The sequence below is a fragment of the Cebus imitator genome, unplaced genomic scaffold, assembly GCF_001604975.1.
Source record: "Cebus imitator isolate Cc_AM_T3 unplaced genomic scaffold, Cebus_imitator-1.0 Scaffold491, whole genome shotgun sequence".
Lineage (NCBI taxonomy): Eukaryota > Metazoa > Chordata > Mammalia > Primates > Cebidae > Cebus > Cebus imitator.
Genome location: NW_016107806.1, coordinates 1,683,617 through 1,708,152, shown reverse-complemented (window position 1 = coordinate 1,708,152; position 24,536 = coordinate 1,683,617). Strand labels below are relative to the sequence as shown.

General features: G+C 51.6%; 2 protein-coding genes across 10 annotated transcripts in view; one reads left to right on the top strand and one right to left on the bottom strand.

The window, feature by feature from the left end:
* ADAR (adenosine deaminase RNA specific) overlaps positions 1-7,271 on the top strand; it is a 48,615-nt gene extending 41,344 nt beyond the window's left edge. For 6 of the 9 annotated variants that reach the window (XM_037733107.1, XM_037733109.1, XM_037733106.1 and 3 more), the window contains 5 exons: positions 216-349; positions 2,205-2,387; positions 3,503-3,615; positions 4,019-4,146; positions 4,317-7,271. In XM_037733107.1, the coding sequence (XP_037589035.1) occupies positions 216-349; positions 2,205-2,387; positions 3,503-3,615; positions 4,019-4,146; positions 4,317-4,554 (796 nt within the window). In that variant the 3' untranslated portion in view covers positions 4,555-7,271. The remainder of the gene's footprint in view (positions 1-215; positions 350-2,204; positions 2,388-3,502; positions 3,616-4,018; positions 4,147-4,316) is intronic. The other 3 variants (XM_037733108.1, XM_017513416.2, XM_017513413.2) reach the window with 1 other exon arrangement.
* Positions 7,272-8,944: 1,673 nt separating this feature from the next.
* CHRNB2 (cholinergic receptor nicotinic beta 2 subunit) lies at positions 8,945-21,131 on the bottom strand. The gene is made up of 6 exons (XM_017513410.2): positions 20,629-21,131; positions 19,170-19,315; positions 18,942-18,986; positions 18,416-18,525; positions 16,635-17,607; positions 8,945-13,331 (listed from the first exon to the last, which is right to left on the bottom strand). Exons 1-6 carry the CDS (start codon positions 20,690-20,692, stop codon positions 13,161-13,163), a joined length of 1,509 nt encoding a protein of 502 aa, XP_017368899.1. The 5' UTR covers positions 20,693-21,131; the 3' UTR covers positions 8,945-13,160.
* Between the last annotated feature and the right edge of the window lie 3,405 nt (positions 21,132-24,536).

Sequence of the window (24,536 nt, the reverse complement as noted above, 5' to 3'; positions counted from 1 at the left end):
AAAAAAAAAAAAAAAAAAAAAAAACCCCACTCCACGCTGGGTTTGAGGTCCATGCCCAGGTGTAGAATGACTCTCGTGGACTGCTGTCCGCCTCCAGTCTCCCGTGGTAGGCCTTAGAAAACACCCCTTGCTTCTGTCACATCTGACTGTTTTGGAGCCCCATGAAATTGCAGATTTCCCACAGGCAAGTTTTAACAGCCACCCCTGTTTTGCAGCACTGCTCCGTGTGGAGATGGGGCCCTCTTCGACAAGTCCTGCAGCGACCGTGCTATGGAAAACACAGACTCCCGCCACTACCCTGTCTTTGAGAATCCCAAACAAGGCAAGCTCCGCACCAAGGTGGAGAACGGTGAGTGATACATGCCCCCCACCCCCTCCTTCCCGCAAAACGCTCCGCAAGGCCCTGGGCTCTCACGTCTCCGCGAGGCTGCTGGGATTTTACCATTAGTCACTGGACACAGAGGTGCTGTTTGCAGGAGAGGGAAGACCTGGGTGGGGCAGGCATATGGGAAGATGGAGGTTCCATTTTGAATGTGATCATTTGGGGGAGATGCACGGGAAGATCAAGGTTCATTTGAACGTGTTCATCCCCAAGTCAGATAGGAGGTGGAGGTTCCCATGTGCAGCTCAAAGGAGAGAGCTTGGCTGAAAATAAAAATACAGGAGTCATCCCCCGAAGGGTGTTCACGGCCATAGGAATGCGTAGGATCACCTTGAGAGAGGGTGGAGGAAATGAAGAGAGAGTGCAGCACAGCCAAGTCCTGAGGAATCGACAGATGGGGGTGCCCAGTGCCTGGGTCCCCTCCTGTCTAGCTGGCAGCTGACTGCCTTGTCCACTGACGACTCCTCCTCTCATATCCTCTCCTGTCCCCGTACCGTCTCCTCACATCCACTCTGTTCCCTTCAGGCCACACTTCAGCAGTCAGCCCTGTGGTCCTGAAACCCAGATAAATACCCTAAAGTGTAGACACAGTTACCGTGGAGCTAATGCTTCACTCCTAGTGTATGCCGGAGAGAGATGGAAATCCGTGTCCACACAGAAACTAAGAAGTGAATGTTGATGGCAGCGTTACTCACAATAGCCATAAAAAGTGGAAAAAACCCAGATGTCCATCAGCTGATGGATTCATAAATAAAACATCAGATCTATCCATAAATTGAGTATTATTTGGCCATAAAAAGAAATGAAATACTTCCAAGCAGATCCTGTCAGGGAAGAAAAAAAAAAAAAAAAAAGAAATGAAGTACTGACACATGCTTACAATACAGATGTAACTTGAAAAGTTGATGCCAAAAGAAAAAAGCCAGTCACAAAAGATCACATATTGTATGATTCCATTTATGTGAAATGTCCAGAATAGACAAATCCATAGAGACAGAAAGTAGATGAATGGCTGCCAGGGCCGGGGGCGGCAGGGTTGGAGAGATGAGGACTGACTGCGCCAATGGGTAGAAGGTTTCTTTTTGGAGTGGTGAAACGTTCTAAAATTGACTGTGATGACAGTTGCAGAGCTCTGTGAATATACTAAAAACCACTGAACTGTATGCTTTAAATGGGTGAGCTGTATGGCGTATGCACTATATCTCAATAAAGCTGGTGGCTTTTTTTTTTAAACCCTATAGTGGTTTACCACTGCCCTTCATTTACAAGCAGAACCTGCTGTGATATCTGGCCTCACCTCATGCCACCTTCCCCATCCCTCGCGAATGGCTCTGGCCACGTGGCTCTTTGTCAGCCCCCTGAACAACCAATCTACTGGCGGCCTTGAGGCCTTTGCTTTTGTACTGTGTGCCTGAAACGCTTTCTCCAGCTGTCCTTCTCCTCCACGGCTGGCCTCCCCTGCTGCTTCTGTCCCAGGAGGTCCCCCCTGCGGTCCTCCACCATGGCTCTCTCAAAGCCTTCAGAGCGCTGTCAGCATCTGGACTTCTTCCGTATGTACTGGTTACTGGTTGAGTGTCTGTTCTCTGCCCTTTCTATCCTCTTAACCACCATAGATGTTCTAGGAGGACGAGGATCTTACTTGATTTTCCTCACCGTTCTTTCCCACCACCAAGCATAGTGCCTGGCGCGTAGCAGGGGCTGTGAGATATGTGAAGAATGAATGAATGTAGCCGGTGGCCCAAGCTTAAGAAGTATAAAAACCACACCAAGGAGTGGTTTGGTCCAGCGGCCCCTGTGGGTCTGACGCAAGTCTCTCACACAGGAGAAGGCACAATCCCTGTGGAATCCAGTGACATTGTGCCTACGTGGGATGGCATTCGGCTTGGGGAGAGACTCCGTACCATGTCCTGTAGTGACAAAATCCTACGCTGGAACGTGCTGGGCCTGCAAGGGGCATTGTTGACCCACTTCCTGCAGCCCATTTATCTCAAATCTGTCACATTGGGTAAGAGGCCTGCCTTGGGATCTGGAACTGGTCTGTCCTGCTTGTTCCCAAATCCCAGCAAACTGCATGCTTTGTTGCCAGTGTCATGTCTCCCCTGTTAAAGCAAGCTTGATTCACTCCTCAGTAATAGATTGTCCAGTCTGCTATGGTAGGAAGATGGGTTTAGGCAGCAAGCCTCCGTAAACACCAGCCAGGCCAACCTTTTTAAGATGAGTTAAAGAAACAGCAGGATCAGGGCATGGCGGGCGCACCCCTGTAATCCCAGCAATTTCAGAGTCGGAAGTGGGCAGATCACTTGAGACCAGGAGTTTGAAACCAGCCTGGCCAACAAGGTGAAACCCCATCTCTACCAAAAATACAAAAATTAGCCTGGTGTGGTAGCGCACACCTGTAGTCCCAGCTGTTTGGGAGGCTGAGGGATGTGAATCACTTGAACCTGGGAGACAGAGGTTGCAGTGAGCTGAGATCATGCCAGTGCAGTCCAGCCTGGGCAACAGAGTGAGACTCTGTCTCCAAAAAAAGGGGGAAAAAAAGAAACACAGCAGGGTTAGGTGCAGTGGCTCATTCCTATAATCCCAGCACTTTAGGAGGCCAGGCGAGAGGATCGCTTAACCTCAGGAGTTTGAGACCAGCCTGAGTAACATAGACAACGCCCATCGCTTAAAAAAAAAAATTTTTTTTTAATTAGCTGGGCATGGTGGCACACGCCTATTGTCCCAGCTACTTAGCTGCTTAGGCGGTTGAGATGAGAAGATTGCTTGAGCGCAGGAAGGCAAGGCTACAGTGAGATGTGACCGTGCCACTGCCCTCCAGCATGGGTGACCGAGCGAGACCCTGTCTTAAAAAAAAAAACACAGCAGCTTAAAACTGCAGCGTCTTAGTTTCCTTGCTCTCCACAGTCTTTGGCCTTACCTGGAACGTCATATATTTTGCTTAAATATCTGATGACTCCATGTAGACCCTGGGTGGCCCCGGTCAGAATGTGCTTCCCAACAAGGCAGCTGTTGTCCTTTCCTGGTAACTGTACTTCGTACCTCCAAGATCCCCACATGCCTCTGCCTCTGAACAGCATTTGGCGCAAACGCAATACATACGTTTCTCTTTTTTGTACTCAGGTTACCTTTTCAGCCAAGGGCATCTGACCCGTGCTATTTGCTGTCGTATGACAAGAGACGGGAGTGCATTTGAGGATGGACTACGACATCCCTTTATTGTCAACCACCCCAAGGTGCTATAACCCCCTCTGTTTTCCCTGACATTTTTCTCTTCAAGCAGTCACGTCCACAGAGCAAAAATGTACACTGCGGGCAAGGGGAACGTTGCTCACAGTGGTAGCCCGAGGGGAACCTTGCCTGCAGAGGCCCGCCACCAACATTGCTTGGTGTCCCCAGAACTTAAACTTTCTTCCTTTTGGATGCCAAGGGCTTCCCTTCTCTTAGTCTGGAATCAGTCTGAATCGAGGTGGAGTTAGTATGTCTAGAGTATGCTCGGTCTCTGCCAAACACAACCCTAAATACAGGGGAAAGATCATGACCCTACACTTCCTCTTTCCTTTGAGTCTTGAGTCCCTGCTTCAAAATCTTATTCCTGAAAGGTTTCCATCTTTATCCCATTGCTTCTGGGATTCCTAGGTTGGCAGAGTCAGCGTGTATGATTCCAAAAGGCAGTCAGGGAAGACTAAGGAGACAAGCGTCAACTGGTGTCTGGCTGATGGCTACGACCTGGAGATCCTGGACGGCACCAGAGGCACCGTGGATGGGTAAGGAGACGGGAGAGCCGTCAGAGCCAAGCCTCTGCCCTGACTTGTGAGGGTGATCGCACCTCTGCAGCCGCAGAGCTTGAGTGCCACCTCCCCGGCCACAGTTTCTCCACCGTGAGCTCCTCACCTTACGGTTCCCAGGTGAATAATGAGTGCTTTTGTTTCTCCAGGCCGCGGAATGAATTATCCCGGGTCTCCAAAAAGAACATTTTTCTTCTGTTTAAGAAGCTCTGCTCCTTCCGTTACCGCAGGGATCTACTGAGACTCTCCTATGGTGAGGCCAAGAAAGCTGCCCGTGACTACGAGACGGCCAAGAACTACTTCAAAAAAAGCCTGAAGGATATGGGCTATGGGAACTGGATTAGCAAACCCCAGGAGGAAAAGAACTTTTATCTCTGCCCAGTATAGTATGCTCCAGTGACAGATGGATCGGGGTGTGTCATGCTAGGATGAGAGAGAGGTAGGCTGTAGCATTCCTTATCACGTGGTCAGGGGATTTTTTTTTCTCCTTTTTTTTTTTCTTTTTAAGCCATAGTTGGTGATACTGAAAACTTTGGGTTCCCATTTATCCTACTTTGGGATTGCTAGGCAAGGTCTGGCCAGGTCCCCCTTTTCTTCCCCAAGCGAAGAGGCAGAGCTACCTAACAAGTTATCTCTTCTTTCTACCCAAAACGGACATAGTCACTGAGCACCTGCTGTCCATTTCCTCTTAAAAGTTTTGTTTAGATTTTTTCCCATCTCCTTTCCCTTTGTGTTTGCTACACTGACCTCTTGTGGCCTTGATTAGGTTTCCGTCAACTCTGGATCATGTCAGGGACTGACAATGTCATCTGTGGATTACGCAGATCCCGCTACTTCCCCTCCTCCTCTTCTGAGATTTTTTCCTTGTGATCAGAATTGCTCCGTTTCCCCCTCAGAGGGTAAAGAGATGAACTTAAAGGATTTGATGAAACGTTTGCAAAGGGAGGAGTTTAAAACTACAGTTACCAGTGCATGCCATGGTGACTGGAACCTGCAGGTAATGCCCAGCCATCCTCCCATCTTGCACTTTAGCCAGCCACAGGGCAGGCAAGGCAAGGAGAGCTGCTTCCCGAAGCGCATCCCTTCCCCCAGCAGCAGGGAAGCCTAGAACCAGCCAGACTGGGTTAAGGGAGTTGCCCGAGCAATAGCTGAGGTTTCACCCTGCAGGGTGACACAGACCACTTCCCAGGGAGCACAGGCATTCCTTAGAATATTGCCAAGCTTCCAGCTGCCTCTTCCCCTAAAGCATTCCTAGGAATTTGCCCTGCCGGTGCTGGGTGTACACCCTAGCCAACTGGTAGGAAAAATCCAGGACAAATCCTAGAGGGTATAAAATCATCTCTGCTCAGATAATCATGACTTAGTGAGAATAGGGGCAAAAAAATCATGTTGGCTCACATCACTGTTTCACGCGGCATCATCTCTCGCATGACAGTGATACCAAGGAAATTTGAGTAAGTCCTATGTAAATTAGGAGCGTTTAAAAGAATGCCATAGATGGTGATTCTTAAGTGCTACAGATAACCTATAATTGAGCAGATTTAAAATTCAAGCATACTTTTCCATTTATCCAAGTGTTTTGATTTTTCCAGATGGTTTCAGAAGTAGGTTCGTGGGCAGGGTGAAGACCTGATCTTCATAGGGCTGACATAGAAAGCAGTAGTGGTGAAAGGGCAGGCTGTCTTCAAACTCTGTGAGGTGGAATCCTTTGTCTACACCCCCACATAACACTGATTCTTGACTTGTGTGGTCAGAGCTGTTGGCCTCTCTGTGGAGTCTGGTTCTCTGGCTCCTGTGCATTCTTTGAATAGTCACTTGTAAAAATTGTCAATGCTTGAAGCTATTTCCTTTACCTAGGTTGAAGAGACTTTGTTGGCTTTTCGAGTGTTGGTCATGACTGCAAGAGCAGAGTGGGGAAGAGCTCAAGCATAGACATGGGTGCCATGATGATGGCTGTGGGCCAGTTCTGATTCTGCGTTTACGTGTCCCTCGGTAACAGTCAGCTAGACACACTCAGGAGGACTACCGAGGCTCTGTCACCTTCAGGACCTGAGCCTGCCTCTCTCCTTAGATGACAGACCTTCATCTGGGAATGTGCTGAGCCAGCGCCCTCAGTTGATTTCCCTGCAAACTGCTGACTAGGTCACCCCCTGTTCAATGGTAGAGACATTCACATCTTCGCTTTTATTCTATACCCTCTGTACTTCCGATCAAAAATTGACCAAAATAAGAAAACCCAAGTTTTAAAAATAGACTAAGGATGTCTTTGCAGAACACCAAAGCGTCCCAAGGAACTGGTAGGGAAATGACACCTGGCTCCTGGGGTGGAAGAGGCCTGCTCCCTGGCTCTGAGTCTGCTGGGGGCGCAGTAGATCAGTCTTGGCATCCACATCCAGGGCAGAGAGGTCTGTGGTTCTCAGCATTGGAAGGACTGAGTCCTCCGAATGTTTGGCCTCTGGTCCGTCTTGGGCATTAGATCCTCCAGCAGAGCTCTGGCCAGCTGCCTCTTCTTTAACTGGGAACACAGGCTCCCACAAGATCAGAACCCCCACTCACCCCCAAGATCTTATCTAGCAAGCCTGTAGTATTCCGTTTCTGTTGTAGGAAGAGAGCAAAGCATCCCTGAATTCCACACGTCTGCTGGACATGAGCCATGTCTGGTCGCTCACCCCCCGCGCCCCTTTGCCCCTCTGAGTCACACAGGACAGAGGAGGCAGCGCTTCCGCCCACTGTTATCTTCACTTTTTTGTCCAGTCTTTTGTTTTAAATAAGCAGCACCCCTCCCCACTCTTTCTTTTTAATGATTTTTTGTAGTTGATTTGTCTGAACTGTGGCTGCTTTGCATTCCTTGAATAATCACTTGTAAAAATTGTCAATGCTTAAAGCTATTTCCTTTACTCACGTTAAAGGGACTTTGTTGGTTTTTTGGAGTCTTGGTTGTGACTCCAAGAGCAGAGTCAGGAAGAGCCCAAGAGCACAGACTTGGGTGCCATGGTGATGACTGCAGTCCAGTTTATGATTCCGCTTTTATGTGTCCCTTGATAACAGCTACTTCCAATATACATTCCTCGTAAATAAAAAAAAAAAAAGAATCTGAATTCTTAGAAAGTTTCAAGTCCTGGTTTCTTGGGGGAGGTGAAAATGGGAACAGAGGGACCTGGCCCTAGGTTTTCTGATAACAGCATCAGTGGTATCTGACATGAACCTGCCAGGGACTGGGCCGTCCCTCAGTCTTTGGAAAGGAGCCATTTCAAAGAACCTCCCTTGGTGGGTAAGTTTATGTCTGGGTGGGGATGGGGTTCATCGGGCACCTTCTGATCACTTCCCCAGCAGAGCCCACTACGAAATATCTTGTCCAACGGGACTTGAGATGCAGGATGTCAGGGCCCAGAGGAAAAAAAAACATCCCTTGAGACGGGGTTAGCAATTACATACACAATGCCAGCTCTCCTACGGGGGCGTTCTTCTTGCTCCCCCAAACCCCACTACCTGCAGCTGTTTAGCTTCCAGGAATGTGCATATTTGGAGTAAAGCTGCAGCCGGGACCCGGACAGGCTTGGCTGCAGTCAGGAGATACACCATTTTCATTTTACATCATAGGTGACATCCAAAATATCTCCTTGAATTTGAAAGAGAATGTACCTTTTTCACATTGAAACTTACTTCAGAATTTCTAGAAGACTCATCCTAGACCTTTTAAAAATATCATACCAGAGTACCTAAAGCACTTAATCCCGAGACTAAGTCCCAATGAAACCTGCCTCATCCATTACACAGAAGGAACAACTGAGGCCAGAAGGGCCAGTGACACGTGAACATATTTCTTAAGGACCAGAACACCACAGGTGTCAATCATCATGTGCTGAAATACATTGCTGGGTGAGCTGAACAGCTTTTGTTTTTTGTTTTTTTGAGACCAAGTCTCACTCGTGTCGCCCAGGCTAGAGTGCAATGGTGCGATCTTGGCTCGCTGCAACCTCTGCCTCCCAGGTTCAAGCGATTCTCCTGCCTCAGCCTCCCAAATAGCTGGGATTACAGGCACCCGCCACCACGCCCGGCTGATATTTTGTATACCGTGTTGGCCAGGCGGGTCTCCTACTTCTGACCTCTGGTGATCTACCTGTCTCAGCCTCCCACAGTGCTGGGATTACAGGCGTGAGCCACAGTACCGGCCAACAGTTAGAAATTGAAAGACAATGAAGGCTGTTGTCTCTGCCTGCTGTGATGTAGCAGGACTCTCAAGTGCCTCTGTCCTCTCTGTTCTCAGACAGCTCCTGGTTCCAGATGGAGGGAAATGTGGTGCCAGGTCTTTTAGAAAGTGGACGGTTTCCTTAAAGCCTGAGGCAAGTGCCCAGCCCCCGTCTCCAAAGGGAACAACACTGTCCTCCCACGACTCTCCCTGAGTGGGCTGGGAAGTAGGGCTGCCCTGTGGGAGCACAAGAGGGTTTTTTTTCTTCAGCTCATTTCAGTTGCTGTCCACTTGCATTTCATTTAGGGGGCTCACAATTTAATCCTGTTTCCAGGAGGTGAGCCCAGATCTGCACATCTGGCCTTATGCAAACTGCAGCCTTGACCTCCCAGAGCACAGGCGCTATGAGAGGAAACCCCAGCAATCCCGCCTCCAGGAGACTGGTCCTCACCTCCGCCCCGTCGTTTACAAAGGACTCCCCAGGGGCCATTTCTGGACTCTGCCTGCTCCAGGCCCAGTCATTTGGCCATTTCTTTTCCATCTGATGAGTGGATTTATAAAGCAGCAAATCACAGTAACTCAACAGACTTTTGTCACCGCTCACCTTTTCTTTGGATTCTTGTAATGTCTTTAACCTCTCCCAAATCCAGCTTCTCCAGCATTCTCCCTTTTTCCTGTATTTGCCAACACTGGCCCATGAGGGCTCTTCCCCAACCCCCAAATATAACAGAGTGACAAGACAACTTTGGAAACAACTTTCTTTACGAGAATCTTGAGTTCCTAATGAGTGCAACCTGCAGTGGACTAGACCAGTGCAAATACTCCAGGAGAGCAGACAGGGGAGGCCAAGGGCGGTGTGGGGAAGATGAGGGCACCGACGTGGCTGAGGGAGCATCTACCGATTCCTAGACCTACAGTCCCTTAGGAACCGTGTGGCTGTCACACTGCCTGCCTGGACCTGTTGGGATGAAGACTAAAAGGTGGCTGTTTGTCCTCTGTCTAGTCAAGGTCGGTGGGTGGGAGTCTGGCCAGCACTGGTTGGGCTGGGAGGGAGGCTACAACACCCGCCTGACTGTGCCTGGAAACAGGGACAGCGGGAACCGGGTCTACTCTGGCTTGGGGAGTGATTCAGAGAAGGTCCTGAATGCCCCTCACTTTCCTCCCGAGGAGCTCTCCTGCCTGCCTCAGCAGCTACAGCAAGAGTGTGGACTTTGGGGTTCAGGCCTGGCATTTGGGGTTCAGGCCCAGCACTACTCACTAGCTGTCATTTGGTCTCTCTGAGCTGCATTTCTGTTGTGTAAATGGAGGCCCCTTCCCCTAGGATTATCGTAAGGAATAAAGAGCGCATGCTGAGGACCTGGCGCAGGGCAGACCCTTAGTAACGGAAGCTAATACTGGGATACAGACAGCCCAAGGCCGCCACATCACCCAAAGAGCCCTCCATGTTTCCTCTTCCGCCGCTTCAGGACCATTAGGAAATGGGCTTGCCCTTCCTCTGCCATAGCCTTCCTCAGCAGAACACACCACCTGGGGCTGCTGTGTCTTGTTTGCTTTTGCATTTTCAATAACTTGGTACCAGCTGTTCTAGTATTTGTACCTCGCTGCCAGGAAGCTGCCTTCCTCCCACTGCAACACCGCCTGTCAAAAGCAGAGAGCCTGTGCATGCCTTCTTTTCAGACAAAAATAGTTCTCAGATCACCTGTGGCCTTGCGGTCTGTGACGGAGATAACCCCATCGTTTCCTCACTTCCCACTCCCAAACCCTTGCTGCAGGTTTCCACCCAGTCTCTCTGCCTCCTCCTCCAGACCTGGAGCTTCCTCCAGTCCTTGCTCAATGCTGGGCACCCAATTCTCTGCAGATATAGCAGATATAGCCCCACCACGGAAGGAGGCATGGGAGCTTCCCTGAGAATGCAGGACCCAAGAGTGGAAGAGACTGTGGTTCCCCCAAAGCACTTGAGGGTTCACACTGTCTCAACACGTGGTAACACCTTGCCTGGGCAGTGGAGCCCCCTTTCCTTCACCTCTGCCCTCACCTCTTACTGTGATGGTCCCCAAAGGGCTGCATACAGAGATGGAAGGTATGACACTGCCCAGGTAACCTTTTCGTGTACATTGACCCTTTCTTACTGAAGATCTCAGCTAGCTCTGTCATCTTCATTGTGTAGATGCAGGACAGCCAGTTCTTATAAGAGTTCAAACAGCAGACAACCTCCAGGCCTCAGTTTCCTTGTGTGTTAACCAGGTCATTGAGGAGCTGGACAAGCTGCTCTCTGCCATCGCCCCAGCACCATTTGGTGACAACTTGGACAACAGCCATGTATGGGAAATATTAAAAGCAAGTGCAGCCACAGCAGCGGCTGCTGGGGCCTCCGGGTAGCCCAGGCCCTGGGAGAGCCAAGAGGGAGGGCCTCAGGCGACATCCTACCCTTCAGAGGGAGGCTCCTTTCCTGTTGCTGTTTCTGGTTCCAAGACGCTTTCTCCAGGACCATGGGTTTGAGGAGGGTTCAGGCATAATACAGGCAACTTCCAATCTGCTCTAGGGGAGGGGAAGTTTCCATGGTGCAGACACTCTCCCTGCTACCAAGAAAAGATGTCCGTGAGCCCATCCTGGCAGAAGGGGAAATGCGCTGAGGCCTGTCTCCTGCAGCTGCTGGCTTCCTGTCGCAATGATGTCCTTCCACAGCCAGTAACTGACTACAACCCAGGGTCCCTGAGCACATAGGGAGGCTCTGTGTCCGGAGGTGCTGACCCAGAAGGCGACCTCCCAGAAGGGAGGTCGGGCCAGGGTAAGGATTCAGCCCAGGAATGGAATAAAACTGCCGAGGGGGCTCCAGAGAGAAGCCTGCCCACCCAGGGGATTCCCTCGGGCGTCCCCTGTAATGTTCCTCTCAGCTCCCCCAGTTCTTCCTGATAAGGGAGGCTTGCTTTCCTCAGGGAAGAGAGGGGAAGAGTGGGCCTGGAAGGGAGGCTGGCATGACAGTCAGGCGACCCCATTCTCACCAGCTCCAGTGCCTCTCAGACTCAGCATTCGTGAAGCATCTACTCTGCAGCAGGTACGGCGCTGGGCTTTTCACAGGCACTGCCTTGTGCTCACAGCAACCTCACGAAGGGGGCATTACCACCCACGTTTCACAGGCAAGGAAGCTCAGCAAGGTGAAGGGACTTGCTCAAGCTGGCTCACGTGAGTTACCAGCAGAGCCGGGACTTGAATCCAGGCTCTGGGGTCCCTGTCCTGTACTCTGTGCCTGTGCTGTCTCCTCCACCTCTGCCATGCCTAGAGGAGCAGGAGTCCCAGCTGGGATCTAGGGACAAAATGCCTTGTGTCAGGTCAGGCCCCTCAGGTGCACTTGGCAGGCTGACCCCTCTGTAACCCACCATCTGCTGGCCCAGCATTGAGCCCAGGCTGGGTACCACAAGCAAACAGGAGATCCCTTAAGAGGTCTGTTCCCTGGGCTATCCGGCCAAGTGGCCTCCAGCTGGCCTCTGGGAGCAGAGTCAGGGTACAGCTTCCAGGGACACATGGGACAGGAAGCTGAGGCTGTGCTTTCTGAGGAGTCACTGGCAGCAGCAGCCCTGTCCTTTCCAGGTTCTGCTTCAAAGCTGCTCAGGTTTGGTTGCAAGGGGGAAGAGGAAGGGTGACAGCCAGAAGGATGGAGCCACAGACAGGACAGGGTGGAGCGGCCCAGATGTAGCAGAGCTCCAGCCGTTCGCCTCACCTCTGCTATGGTCAAAGGCTGGATCGGCTTAAAGCTAACATCCTTCGTTCATTTCCTTCAAGTAACCAGTCAGTTCAAAGTGGGGTAAAAACAGAGCACTGGACAGATGGATCTCAGGGCAGGGAGGAAGGGCCAGGGACCCACCTGGGCTTGTCTCACCGTGTGGGTCTGTTTCTTCATCTCCAACATGGCTCATGTTGGAATCCATGGCTGTACAAAGTTCTTCCAGTTCCAAAAGCCCATGAATTTGCACTTCACACAGAGTTCAAGTATTTGGACCTGAGACTCCAAGCAGGTCACTCAAAGATTCAGAACTCAGAAGCTCCCCTAATACTCAGCCTTACCCAACACACCTTGAGCCTAAGAAGAAAGGAGAGGCAAGTCTAGAAGGTACAGAATTTTTCAGTGGGTAAAGAGGATCTGGGGAAGTTCTCTGGACCCCTTAGAAGCAAGGGGCTGTGGGATTGAGCTGGAAGCCTCCCCCAGGGGTCTGTGGCTGCGGGGCCAGGCTAAACCCACTGGGCAGGAACCGCTGAAGGCTTCCTGAACCACTGTGGGGCCCACTCAGTCCAGCTGCTGTCCACTCAAGCAGCAGTAGGTGTCAGGTCACATGGGGGCCTGTCTCCTCTTCCCCTCCCTTCCGAGCCACCATCGTGTCAGGCCAGCCTGGTGCGGTCTGAGCGCCTGCTCGTCACCCCTCATCCTATACTGCTCTTCTCCCAAGACTTGGAGGCAGCAGACGATCCTGGCCCCTTCCTGGCCCCTTGCCCATCACTCCTCAGGCTGGATGGCTGTGCCATCTCTGTCTTCCGCTTCTCAGCAGGCTTGTTCCCCCATCAACACTGTTGCCTGGGCTGGTACAAGAAGAGAGAGCAGCCAAAACAGAAAGCAGCTGGTCCCAGCCTCCAGGTTGGAGCTGCTGTGTGTGGATGGAGGTGTGGGGGAGGAGGGGCTCCAGATGAAGCAGAAGGATGGATCTGTGGGGGCAGCGCCCCTCTTCCTGGTAGCTCACTCGTCCATCCTCCACCCAACCCCACTGTGCAACAGAGCGTGGCGGGGTGAGGGGGCACGGAGACGAGGAAGGCCTCACTTGGAGCTGGGAGCTGAGTGGTCTGAGTGGAGGAAGGTGGTGCTGGTGTAGTTCTGGAAGAGAGGCTGCAGGAACATGCCAATGGTGCCAAAGACACAGACAAAGACAAAGATCCAGAGGAAGAGGCGGTCGATCACCATGGCGACGTACTTCCAGTCCTCACTCACCTGGATGGAGGAGACGGAGGAGGCCCAGGTCATGTGATGCAGGATGGGAGGCAAACGAGTATAAGCAGGTCCCACCACACAGACGCACACCCCACTCCTCCCCACAGTGATCCCAGAATGGCCTTGCTTAAAGCATGGCTCTGATCTTAGCAAAAGCCTCCAGCGGCCCTCCCACCGCCTTCAGGGCCCATCCAAACTTCCAAGTCTAGAATCAAGACCCACCCATGACAAATATGAGCCTATCTCCTCCTCCTCCCACCCCGTAACATGGCCTTACCAAACCCCAGTGTGACCTCCCATGCCTCTGTGCCTTTGGGTTTCCTCTGTGTCCAGAAATTCTGAGCTCCCTTTCTCTACCTGGTACACTCTTACATATCCTTCAAAGCCCAAATCAAACATCACCTTCTCCGAGGGCTGCCTCGACCCCCAGATCAGCATGAACCACTATCCGCTCTGGGTTCCCTCTGCACTGTGTACACATGTCCATCCCAGTATTTTTACTGTACTGCATTGTTTTCATTTGTGTGCCTGTCCCCCTACTAAGCTACAGGCTCCCAAACAACAAGGACCCCAATTCATCTTTTGAATCTCAACATCTGGAACACAGAGCGTTGAGTAAATGGCTGCCTCAGCAGGCCTGGCTCCGTTTATGATCACACACTGAGCCCCATCCAACCACACCACAGCCCCCAGAGGGTAAGGACCAGGTCCCAGATGTGAACGCATCAGTCAAAAGATAATCCTGTCTGTGGGTCTGAGAGCCAGTCACACGGCTTGCACAAAGGGCCAGCGTCTCCTCCGAGCTGCTCCTCTCCAGCCTGAGTCTGGGCCTTTATGCACGTGTTTATCTGGAGCCCGGCCAGCTCAGGGGGTGGAGAGACAGTCACTGAGCATCTTTATTTAGTCAGCAGCTGAAGAACCCATTCGTGAGGCAGCTGTGCCTGCTATATACCTGGCACCATGCTACACACTGGGGATGCAAATGAGCAACAGACACGCATCCAGTGGTTTACAGTCTACTGAGGGAGGCGGAGCAAAAATAAGCACAAATTGAAAAATTACACACTGGGAAACGAAGCACTGTGATGAAGAAGAGGAGGCGCTGTCATTTGGAGTGTGGTCTGGGAAAGCCTTTTAGGGGAGGTGATATTTAAGCTAAGGTCTGATGAGTGAGAGGGAACCAGCTGCGTGAGGGAAAAGTTGAAGAAAGAAACAATCAGACAAACCCGAAAGGAGAGACATTCAGCTGACCTGGACCCTTGAAAACCGTTAATGCCATGACAGACAAAGCGGAGGAACCGCTCCTGATGGAAGGAAACTAGAGACAGGACAACTAAATGTAATTCGGGATCCTGGATGAGGACGCGGGTCGAGGGTGAGGCTACGAAGGACATCACTGGGACGACTGGAAAAATTCAAATGTGGAATGTATATGAGATAAAGATATTGATGCCAAACTTTCAGAAGTCGACCACCAAACCTGGGTTATGCAAGAGAGTGTCCCTGTTCTTAGGAGAGACACACTGAATTATTTGGGATAAAGGATCACAGTATCTACAACTTACTCTCAAATAGTAGAGTGCAAGTTAATAATAGTAATAATTTTTTAAAAGAAGAAGAGCAGGGCATCCCAAGCAGAGGGACCCATACGTGCGAAGGTCCTGAAGCCACGAAAGAGCTTCGCTTGCTTAAGACAAGATAAGCCAGTGACCTGAGCAAGGAGGGAAAGGCACGCGCTGAGAGGAAGATGGTGTCTATTTGGAGGCAGGAGCATAGGAGCTGAGTCAGGGAGACTACTAGGAGACTGTTCTGTCCTAGACCAGGCAAGAGCAGATGATGTCCTAGAACGAGGGTTAGCATCAAGATGCTGAAAAAAGGATCAAGCCGAGGTTATGACAGGACAGGACTTCTGATGACTTGGACAGAGAAGGAGGTGAGAAAGCACAGGGTCAAGGACCACTCCGGGTTTCAGTGTGAACCACTGAGTGAAGAGTGATGCCGTATACTAAAAGTTGGTGGAGGAGCAAGTTGGTGGTGAGGATGTAGACCAAGCACTCGGTTTTGAACATGGTGAGTTTGAGGTGCCTGTGAAGCATCCAAGTAGGTCACCGCATCCTCAGCACCCAGCTCAGTAAATGCACAATACATGCGTGACTGCAGCAGGAGAGGCGGAGGCGGTAACGGCAGCCTGCTGAGTCCCTGCATCTCCCACTTGGCCTCAGCTGGCTCTAAGGTTCCTGCCCCATCTCCTCCAGTGTTTGCCCACCTCTTCTTCCATCCAGACTGTATGATGCTCCCTGGCCCAAGCTTCAGCTCCAGCTGATCTGCTGTCCAGGGAAACAGATCTCTGAAGCCCACACTGCAGTGCCCTTCCTCATCCCCCAGCTGGAACGGCAGCTGTCCCAGAGGAAACCTGGCCAGTCACCATGGCAACAGCTGAGCCTCAGCCTGGAGCCAGCCAGGTAGCCAGAAACTGACCACAGGGTGGGGCCAGCCCCCGCCCAAAGTAGGGGGGATGTCAACCTATCATATCTCCCCCCAACTCTTGGCTCAGTCTCAAGGAAGCTCTCAGGGAACTCTGTAGAAGAAGCCAAAATCCGGGTGTGCAGAAAGCCTGGGGAAGGGGCCAAGGAGCCCTCTCCTGCACCCACCCCCATCTCCATAAATATTTCAGAAGGCCATCCCCTGGGACACAGAAAAGCAGGGATATTGATTTGGACTCCAACCTTTCCGCCACAAGCAGGCTCCTGGACTCCCTAACCCCACCACCAACACCACCCCTCCCCCGACACACACACACACACACACACACACACACACACACACACACACTCCTACTCTCCTCAATTTTGCCCCCTCCTGCCCGTGGGGTGCACAGGACTCATCTCCACTTGTGTTAAGAATTACAGGTTAACAACGTGGATGTGGGCATGCAAGCAGCAGGGAGGGACTCTCGGGGTCACGGCCACAGGCTGGCTGCCAACCCTAAAAGGCCTCCTCGTGTTTCAGGCCTTCCCGCCCGTATAAGGATGCCCCAGCTCAGGCATTTTGCCCTGGATGCTAGCCCTCAGGGAGCCACAAGGTCATCCTCTACCGACTACACTTTAGGCCGCGCCATCTCCCGGAAGCCAACCCAGAAGGGCCCTAGCCTGCGCCCAGGCCCGCAACACAGGCCTGACTCACATTTCCGTCTCCTGCACTCCTTCTAGCTCTGCATGGCTACGAAACGCGGCTGCTTTCCAGATACCCGGGCCCTGGCAGACCAAGTTTCTCTCGCCCAGGGGCCCAACCCGCGGCACTCACGCTCTGGTCGTTGTCCTCGCTCCGCATGTGGTCCGCGATGAAGCGCACGCCGTCCACCGCCTCCTGGAGGCCGCAGCCACACGGCCCTCCGGAGCGCCCCGGGCCCGCCACCAGTGCAGGCTCAGCCCCGAAGGCCCCGGCCAAGCCCTGCACCGACGCGCGGTTGACAAAGCATGTGCAGGAGTCGGCCCCGGGGGCTTCGCGGAAGAAGAGTGCTCCGGCGCCCTCGCGCTCACGCTGGCGTCGCCGCAGGCGCAGGCGCTGGCGGGCGCAATGGTGGCGCGGCTGCTGCATGAAGAGCAGCGCGGGCAGCTTCTCCAGGAAGACGACCTTCACCCAGGGCGCCATGGTGTGCGTGGTGGGCGAGCGGTGGTGCACGTTGAGCACGCACACGCTGGTGACGATGGAGAAGGTGACAAGCACCATGGTGAACATGAGGTACTTGCCGACGAGCGGCACGTCGAGGGAGGTGGGCGGCACGATCTTGGAGATGAGCAGCAGGAAGACGGTGAGCGCCAGCAGCACGGAGATGCACAGCGTCATCTTCTCGCCGCAGTCGGACGGCAGGTAGAAGACGAGGATGGCCAGCGAGGTGATGAGCACGCAGGGGATGATGAGGTTGATGGTGTAGAAGAGTGGCTTGCGGCGAATGATGAAGTCATACGTGATGTCCACATACGTGGAGTCGTCTGGGTTCTCATTGCGCCGGCCCGGCAGCGCCACGATGTCCCACTCACCACTAGGCGTGAAGTCGTCCAGGCTAGCCACATCACTCTTGAGCACGAGGTCGATCTCCGTGCGGTCATAGGTCCACGAACGGAACTTCATGGTGCAGTTCTGCTGGTCAAATGGGAAGTGCTTTACTTCAATCTTGCATGCGCTCTTGTAGATGGCAGGCGGCAGCCAGAAGATGCTGCCGTCATAGGAGACCACGGCATTGGAATAGAAGGACACCTCGTACATGCCATCAGCACTGCCAAGGGATGGGCACAGTCAGTCCTGGCCTAAGCGTTCCTTCCTCCACACCCATCAACCCAGCTCCAAAACCAAAGGGAGACACGGGGAGGGGAAACCCAGGTCTCAGAGTAACCAGAAGTATAGAGAGGTGGAGCAGGAATTGAGCAAGAAGGCGATATGGGGGAGGAGGGAGTTGGGGACCACAAGTGTCCTGGTCAGAAGGCCCACGTGACCCCTCACAGGTAGTAGGGGGTGGTGGGTGGAGGGAGGGGACACATCTGCTACTTGTCACACATTGTATAAGCTGGTTGATCCTCATGAGGGTAGAGAAGTTGGGGGAGACAGGGAGGCCAGAGTGAGGGGCCCCAAGCAATGGAAGAGGACAGGGCATGGTCCCATCAGTTGAGGAAGGTGGCTTTGTACCTTAGAGATGAGATGGACTATTGCAGGAGGCAGGATAGAACCTGGAGGAGAAACTGGGACCTTAAAGTTTTTTGGTCCTTTCCAGGCTTCCAGGAAAGCCTGTTCCTGAATCAGTGGAGGTGCTGGGGGCTGTCAATACTTGACTGCATCCCCACCACATTACCAAGTACATACTGGGAGTCCTAATTGGCTGGGAGTGGGCTAGTCATGGCCCAAGTCACCTTGGCTGTCCACACAGTACCTCACTGGTCTGCATCTGTCTGTCTAGGTCGTGACTGCTTATCTGTCTATTATAAGTCCCTTCCCTCCCACAGCATAAGTGAATTTCTCTTATTTCCCCCATAACCCCTTCCCTCCCTGAACCCTCCGGTGGTCTTCCCCAACCTTCCCTTTACTCCTACTTGTTGTACAGGACCACATCTGGGAGCCAGATGTGTTTGGAAGGGAGCCGAACTTTCTTCATATTGTCAAACTCCTCAGGCTTCCAGGTGAGGCGATAATCTTCCCACTCCTAGGAAATGAGAGAGGGAGGCAGTAACAATTTCTGCCCTGGGAGGGGCTCAAGGTTAAGGAAACTGACAGGAGGGGGTCCATATGGCTTGAGGGAGCTTTTAAAAGCCAGGCTCTTCCCACAGTGACTTTTCTGCCCATCAAGTGTGGCTCATACGGTACTTTCTCATTTAATTTGCACAGCTAGGCCAAGGTACTGTATAAGAATTTACATTTACAAATGAGAAAAGGAATCTTGGAGAGTTTAACATGTTTAAGGTCACACAGCTGGTGAGTGCCAAGATTCAAATCCAATTATTTAGGACTCCAAACTCTATACCTTTCTGCCTCTTTTGAGGAGATTAAGAAAGAAGCACATGGGGCAAAAGGAGGAAAGAGAAGGCAGGGATGTGGGTGGAAGAGAGCACTTACGCTTACCTGGGTCAGCCAGACATTGGTGGTCATGATCTGCTCCCGCTCATGCTGCAGGGAGGAAGAGAGGCTGCCGAGAAAGCCCCTCAGCCTGTGGGCTCACTGCCACCACCCAGCGTCCCTCTCACACCTCCCCAAGCTTGGAAACACCAGAGGAGGAAGCATACAAGTGTTAACGCATGTTGTCGGGGCTGACTTCAGTAGCTGGGCAGACAGTCTGGCACCCCCACTCACCACACTGATGAGCTGGGCCAGTGACACCATGAGCTGTACTGTCACCAGCTCAGAGCCATTGGTGGCTGGGCGGATAAGCTTGTTGTAGCGGGAAGGATCAAGGAGATGCTCCACCAGCCGCTCCTCTGTGTCAGTACCCCACACCCCTGGGCAGGGGAAAGGCAGGAAGAAAGTTAGGCAAGGAGGGCCTACCCAGCATCCCACCCTCCCCAGGCAAATGGGGCAATCCAGGCCCAACCAGTATCTGCCTACATCCCTAAGGATATTGCAAAATGCTTAGATTAACCTCAGGAAGTCCCCAAATTAACATCTTCATAGAAAAGCCCCTCTCTGAAACCACTGACCAAGGAGTCCAGACAGTCCCACAGACTAAGAACGTGCTCTGCAAGGATTCATGGAGACCTGCTCTTCTCCCAGGGTCTCAGAGGGCACTTTGACATTTCTGCTTCCATGGCTTCCCCAGCAAATACCTATGACTCAAGGGAGGTTTGGCAGGGCGGTGAAGGGGAACAGTTATTTGTGTTCCATCACACATACCCTTTCTTCTACTGATTGAGGAGAAAGGGTGTGTATGGTGGGACACAACTGTTCCCGTTCACCATTTATGTGTGCAAATGACATTATGCACCTCACATAATGACACGTGACTGTGGTTACGACACCATCCCTCCCTCTCCCTAAAGGCACTGGGTTGGAGTGGAATAGCTGGGTTGCCTAAGCTGTGGGTCAGGCATATATCTAGCCCCAGGTTTCACACACACAGCAGCCCACCCCCAGAGATGGCCTGTAGGTGTGGAAGCTCAGTCGGTTGTGCATCCCCTTTGCACAACCCTCCACATACCCATCCCCCTCTGCAACTCTGCAGGAACACACCCCTCCCTACCCCCTCAGAGAATTCCTTCCTAGTCTTCAGCCTGGCAGAGCTTCTTCCCTTCCAAGCCTCCAGTCCCACCCTACAAGAGGGTTGAAAAGTCCGTTCCGTTCTCTCCCCTTCTCAGCCCCTGTGGGGTGACCAGAATCTGGAGCCCAATGTGGGGGATGGGAAACTATGAGGAGCCTAGGGAGGGGTGCTGGACCAGGTACCTTTCTTGAGATAATGTTTCACAAAAAGTCAGATGGCATCTTAGGGCCCTCAGAGCCGGCCCATCTGCCAGCCCAGAAAGCCTGAGGAGACCCCCTGCCTCCTTTCTCTCGGTGCCTGCACCCTCTCTACCACCGCTGGCCAGGTTTCCATCTCTTGCTTGCTTCACTTACTCCTTCAGGTATGTCCTCGTCCCAGTCCAGTCTCCCAGGTGCTCTTGTAGCCCCGGGAGGTTTCCCCAACCCCCCAGCAGACTCCCCCACCTCTAGGGAATTCCTCCTTCCACCTTCCGGCCTGGCAAGGGTGAGTCAGAACGCGGCGAGTCTTGGGCCGTTGGCTGGGGTAGGAGAACCTGGCCAATGCCAGTCTTTCCCTTACCTGAGCACAGTTGGAGGAGGCCGAAGCCGAGGAGCAGTGCCACGGGGCCGCAGCGCCGGGCCATGCCGCGGGCATAGCTCTCTGCCTCGCTTACACTGGCTGGAGCGCGCCGCGGGCAGGAGGGCCGCGGGCGGGGCGCTGTCCGTGGTGCTGAAGCCGCGCCCGCCTGGAGCTGGGCCCAGGTGGTGCCGACCGCCGCGGCGGTTCCTGGGGCTCAGGGAGCCGGCTGCGAGGAGAAAGCAGCTTCTCGTCTATCCCGGTCTGAGAAGGCGGAGGCTTTTCCGGCTGCTCTTCCAGGGATTACAATTGGGACGGTTAGGGGGAGGAGTCTGCGCCCCGGAGGCGGAAACGCTGGGTCCCAGAAAAAAAGGGGGGTCCCTGGGTGGGATAGTCTTCGATTGGTTCTTCCCGGGTAGGGCATGCGTCAGGTAGAAGGGCTGTCCCTCCACGGGACGGTGGAGGAGTTCTGAAGCCCTGAAGTTGGGGCAAGACCTGGAGCGGGGTCGGAGAAGGGGCGGGAGGCCCGGGGTGGGGGGAAGAAGCAGCAGGAGTAAGACAAGTAGGTCAGGGCCTACTTACTACTGAGGGCCAGAGGGCCAGAACAAGAGGTGGGAGACAGGAGGCGTTTCCGGGATTTCTGCCCTCCTTTTTTCTCTTACCAAACCCAAATAATCCTGCTCCCCAGGTAGGCTGAGGATACAGCAGAGAAAATGCATTTAGGCTCTTAGCGAAAGAGATAGGGAGCTGTGGGTTTGCTATTTTTAAGAAAGCAAACGGCTTTGGAGTCTTGGAACAGTCCCCTCACTTGTCCCCTTCTCTGCCTTCCTAAAGTCCCTAAAAGGCTAAGCTTCCTCCCCCCCCCCCCCCCCCCCCACTGAGGATCTATTCTACCACAGGAGGTCTAGACTTGCCTGCAAAGAAGGTAACTTTGAGGGTAAGAGTGGAAAGAAAAGCACCCCCTGTCCATTGGCCTTCCTCACCCCCTTTCTCTTGACTCAAGCTGTCGGCTTCTCTGTGACTAGGGAGATCAGGGAGCACTTACAGAGGCCTGACCAAGAGGGAAGCTAACACAAAGGAGACCAAAGATGAGAATCCTGAACTCTTAACCCATTCGTTGTCACTTTCTTTATCTATTTCTTTTTTCTTTTTCCTGAGAGGGAGTCTCACTCGGTCATTCAGGCTGGAGTGCAGTGGCGCAATCTCAGCTCACTGCAACCTCTGCCACCCAAGTTGAAGCAGTTCTCCTCTCTGAGCCTCCCCAGTAGCTGGGACTACAGGTGCACACCTCTATGCCCAGCTAATTTTTTGTATTTTAATAGAGACAGGGTTTCACCATGTTGGTCAGGCTGGTCTCGAACTCCTAACCTCAGGTAATCCACCTGCCTCAGCCTCCCAAAGTGCTGAGATTACAGGCATGAGCCACTGCTCTCAGTCAGGTGTTACAAACTCTTCAGAGATACAGGGAGTTTTTGGCGGATGCAGAATGATTGAGGAAGGCTGTGAAAGTCTTCTCATTCGAAAATCTCTGTAATGGTTGCTTGTCTATAGGATGAGACACTGGGGGGTCACTTGCTTGCTAAAAGCCTCTGGCTTCCCCTGATGCAACTGCCAAGCCTGTCTACCTTCTCTTCTCAAATCTCCCAGCTTTCGCTTCAAGTTTACTTCCAGCCTGGCAAGGAGCGAGTCTTCTGAGCACAACCACCCAGTGTCCAAGGAGTCTGGAACACCTTCCTCATCTCTACTGCAGGTACTCCTCCCACACCCACCAAGAAGAAAGGAAGCCAGAAAGAGTGGACAGATCCAGAACCACAGAGGGGGATGAACGATGTAGATGTATCAATCCTGAGGCTAAATAGTAATTGGGCAAAGTTTTGGTGAGACACTCCCATTGCCCCTGATGACAAGGAATGTTTTCTCTTGAAAGGCTTAAAATTGGCAGAATGCAGTGGCTCACACCTGTAATCCCAGCACTTTGGGAGGCTGAGGCAGGTGGATGAATTGAGCTGAAAAGTTCAAGATCAGCCTAGGCAACATGGTGAAACCCTGTTTCTACAAAAAATTAAAAAAAAAAAAAATAGCCAGGTGTGGTGGCATGTGCCTGTAGTCCCAGCTACTTAGGAGGCTGAGGAGGGAAGACAGCATGAGCCCAAAAGGTGGAGGTTGCAGTGTCACTGAACTCCAGCCTGGGCAACAGAGCCAGACCCTATCTAAAAAAAAAAGGCAGTGGGGCGGGGAAGGCTTAAAATCAATGTCATTGTCCTTTATTTAAGATGTTTTAGGCTGGGCGTGGTGGCTCACACCTGTAATCCCAGCACTTAGGGAGACCAAGGCAGGAGAATCACCTGAAGTCAGAAATTCAAGACCAGCCTGGCCAACATGGCAAAACCCCATCTCTACTAAAAAATACAAACATTAGCCAGGTGTGGTCGTGCACACCTGTAATCCCAGCTACTCTGGAGGCTAAGGCAGGGAGAACCGCTTTAACCTGGGAGGCAGACGTTGCAGTGAGCCAAGATCACGCCACTACACTCCCACACTGGGCAACAGAGTGAGGCTCCATCTAAAAAAAAAAAAAAAAAAAAGACGTTTTAAATTTTAAAATTTTATTACGAAAGTAATACATGTATTCATGAATGCCAATTGGAAAACAAGTCAGCAAAACATAGTAAGTATAAAATGGATTCATACTCCTACCTCCCAGGAAAAAGATCAGTGTTAGCAAATATATTTCACATACACACCCCTCCAAATTTATCTATATGTACTTAGATGTAACTTTCATACAGCAAAGTATATACAAGTGTATAGCTAGATAAATTTTCACAACATAAACACAGCCATATGGCCACCATTTAGATTTTTAAAAAAAGAAGAAGAAAGAAAGAAACACACATAACTAACATCCAGAAGTCCCCATGATGACCCTTCCAGTAGTTATTCTCTGTTCTTCAAAAGTGACACCATGGGAGGAGGGAGGAAAGGGGGTGGTGACGACCTAAAAGTTTGGGAACTAGACAGTGGTAATGGTTATACAACTTATGAATGTGCTGAATGCCACTGAGTCGTACACTTTAAAGTAGCAGATTTTATGTTACATGTATTTTATCACTATTTTTTAAAAATGAAGGTAAAATAAATAAATAACTACTGTCCTGTCTTCTAATAACATAGATCAACTTTGCCTGCTGAACTTTTATAAATGGAATCATAATCTTTTGTGGCTGTTTTTTGTTTTGTTTTGTTTTGTTTGAGATGGAGTTTAACTCTTGTCGCCCAGGCTGGAATGCAATGGCACAACCTCAGCTCACTGCAACCTCTGCCTCCCGGGTTCAAGCAATCCTCCTGCCTCAGCCTCCTGAGTAGCTGGGATTACAGGCATATGCCACCATACCAGGCTACTTTTTTGAATTTTTAATAGAGACAGGTTTTCACCATGTTGGCCAGGCTGGTCTCAAACTCCTGACTTCAGGTGATCCACCTGCCTCAGCCTCCCAAAGTGCTGGGATTACAGGTGTGAGCCACCGCACCTGGCTTGTGTCTGTTTTTTTTTTTTTTTTTTTTAAAAAAAAACATGTTAGAATCATGAACACAGCTGAATATAGTTGTAGTTCATTCATCTTCATTGCTGTGGACTATTCCATTGTATGAATATACTAACATTTATCAGTTTCACCATTGATGGATATTTGGGTTGTTTCCTAGTTGGACTATTAAAAATAATACTGCTGTGAACACTCTTGCTCACACTTTTGGTATACAAATACAGTCATGTACCATGTAATGACTTCTCAGTCAACAGCAGATTGCAAAATACAAAGGCGGTCCCCATAAAATTGTAACACTGTATTTTTGCTGTACCTTTCCTGTGTTTAGATAGATACATGAATACATATCATTGTGTTTCAACT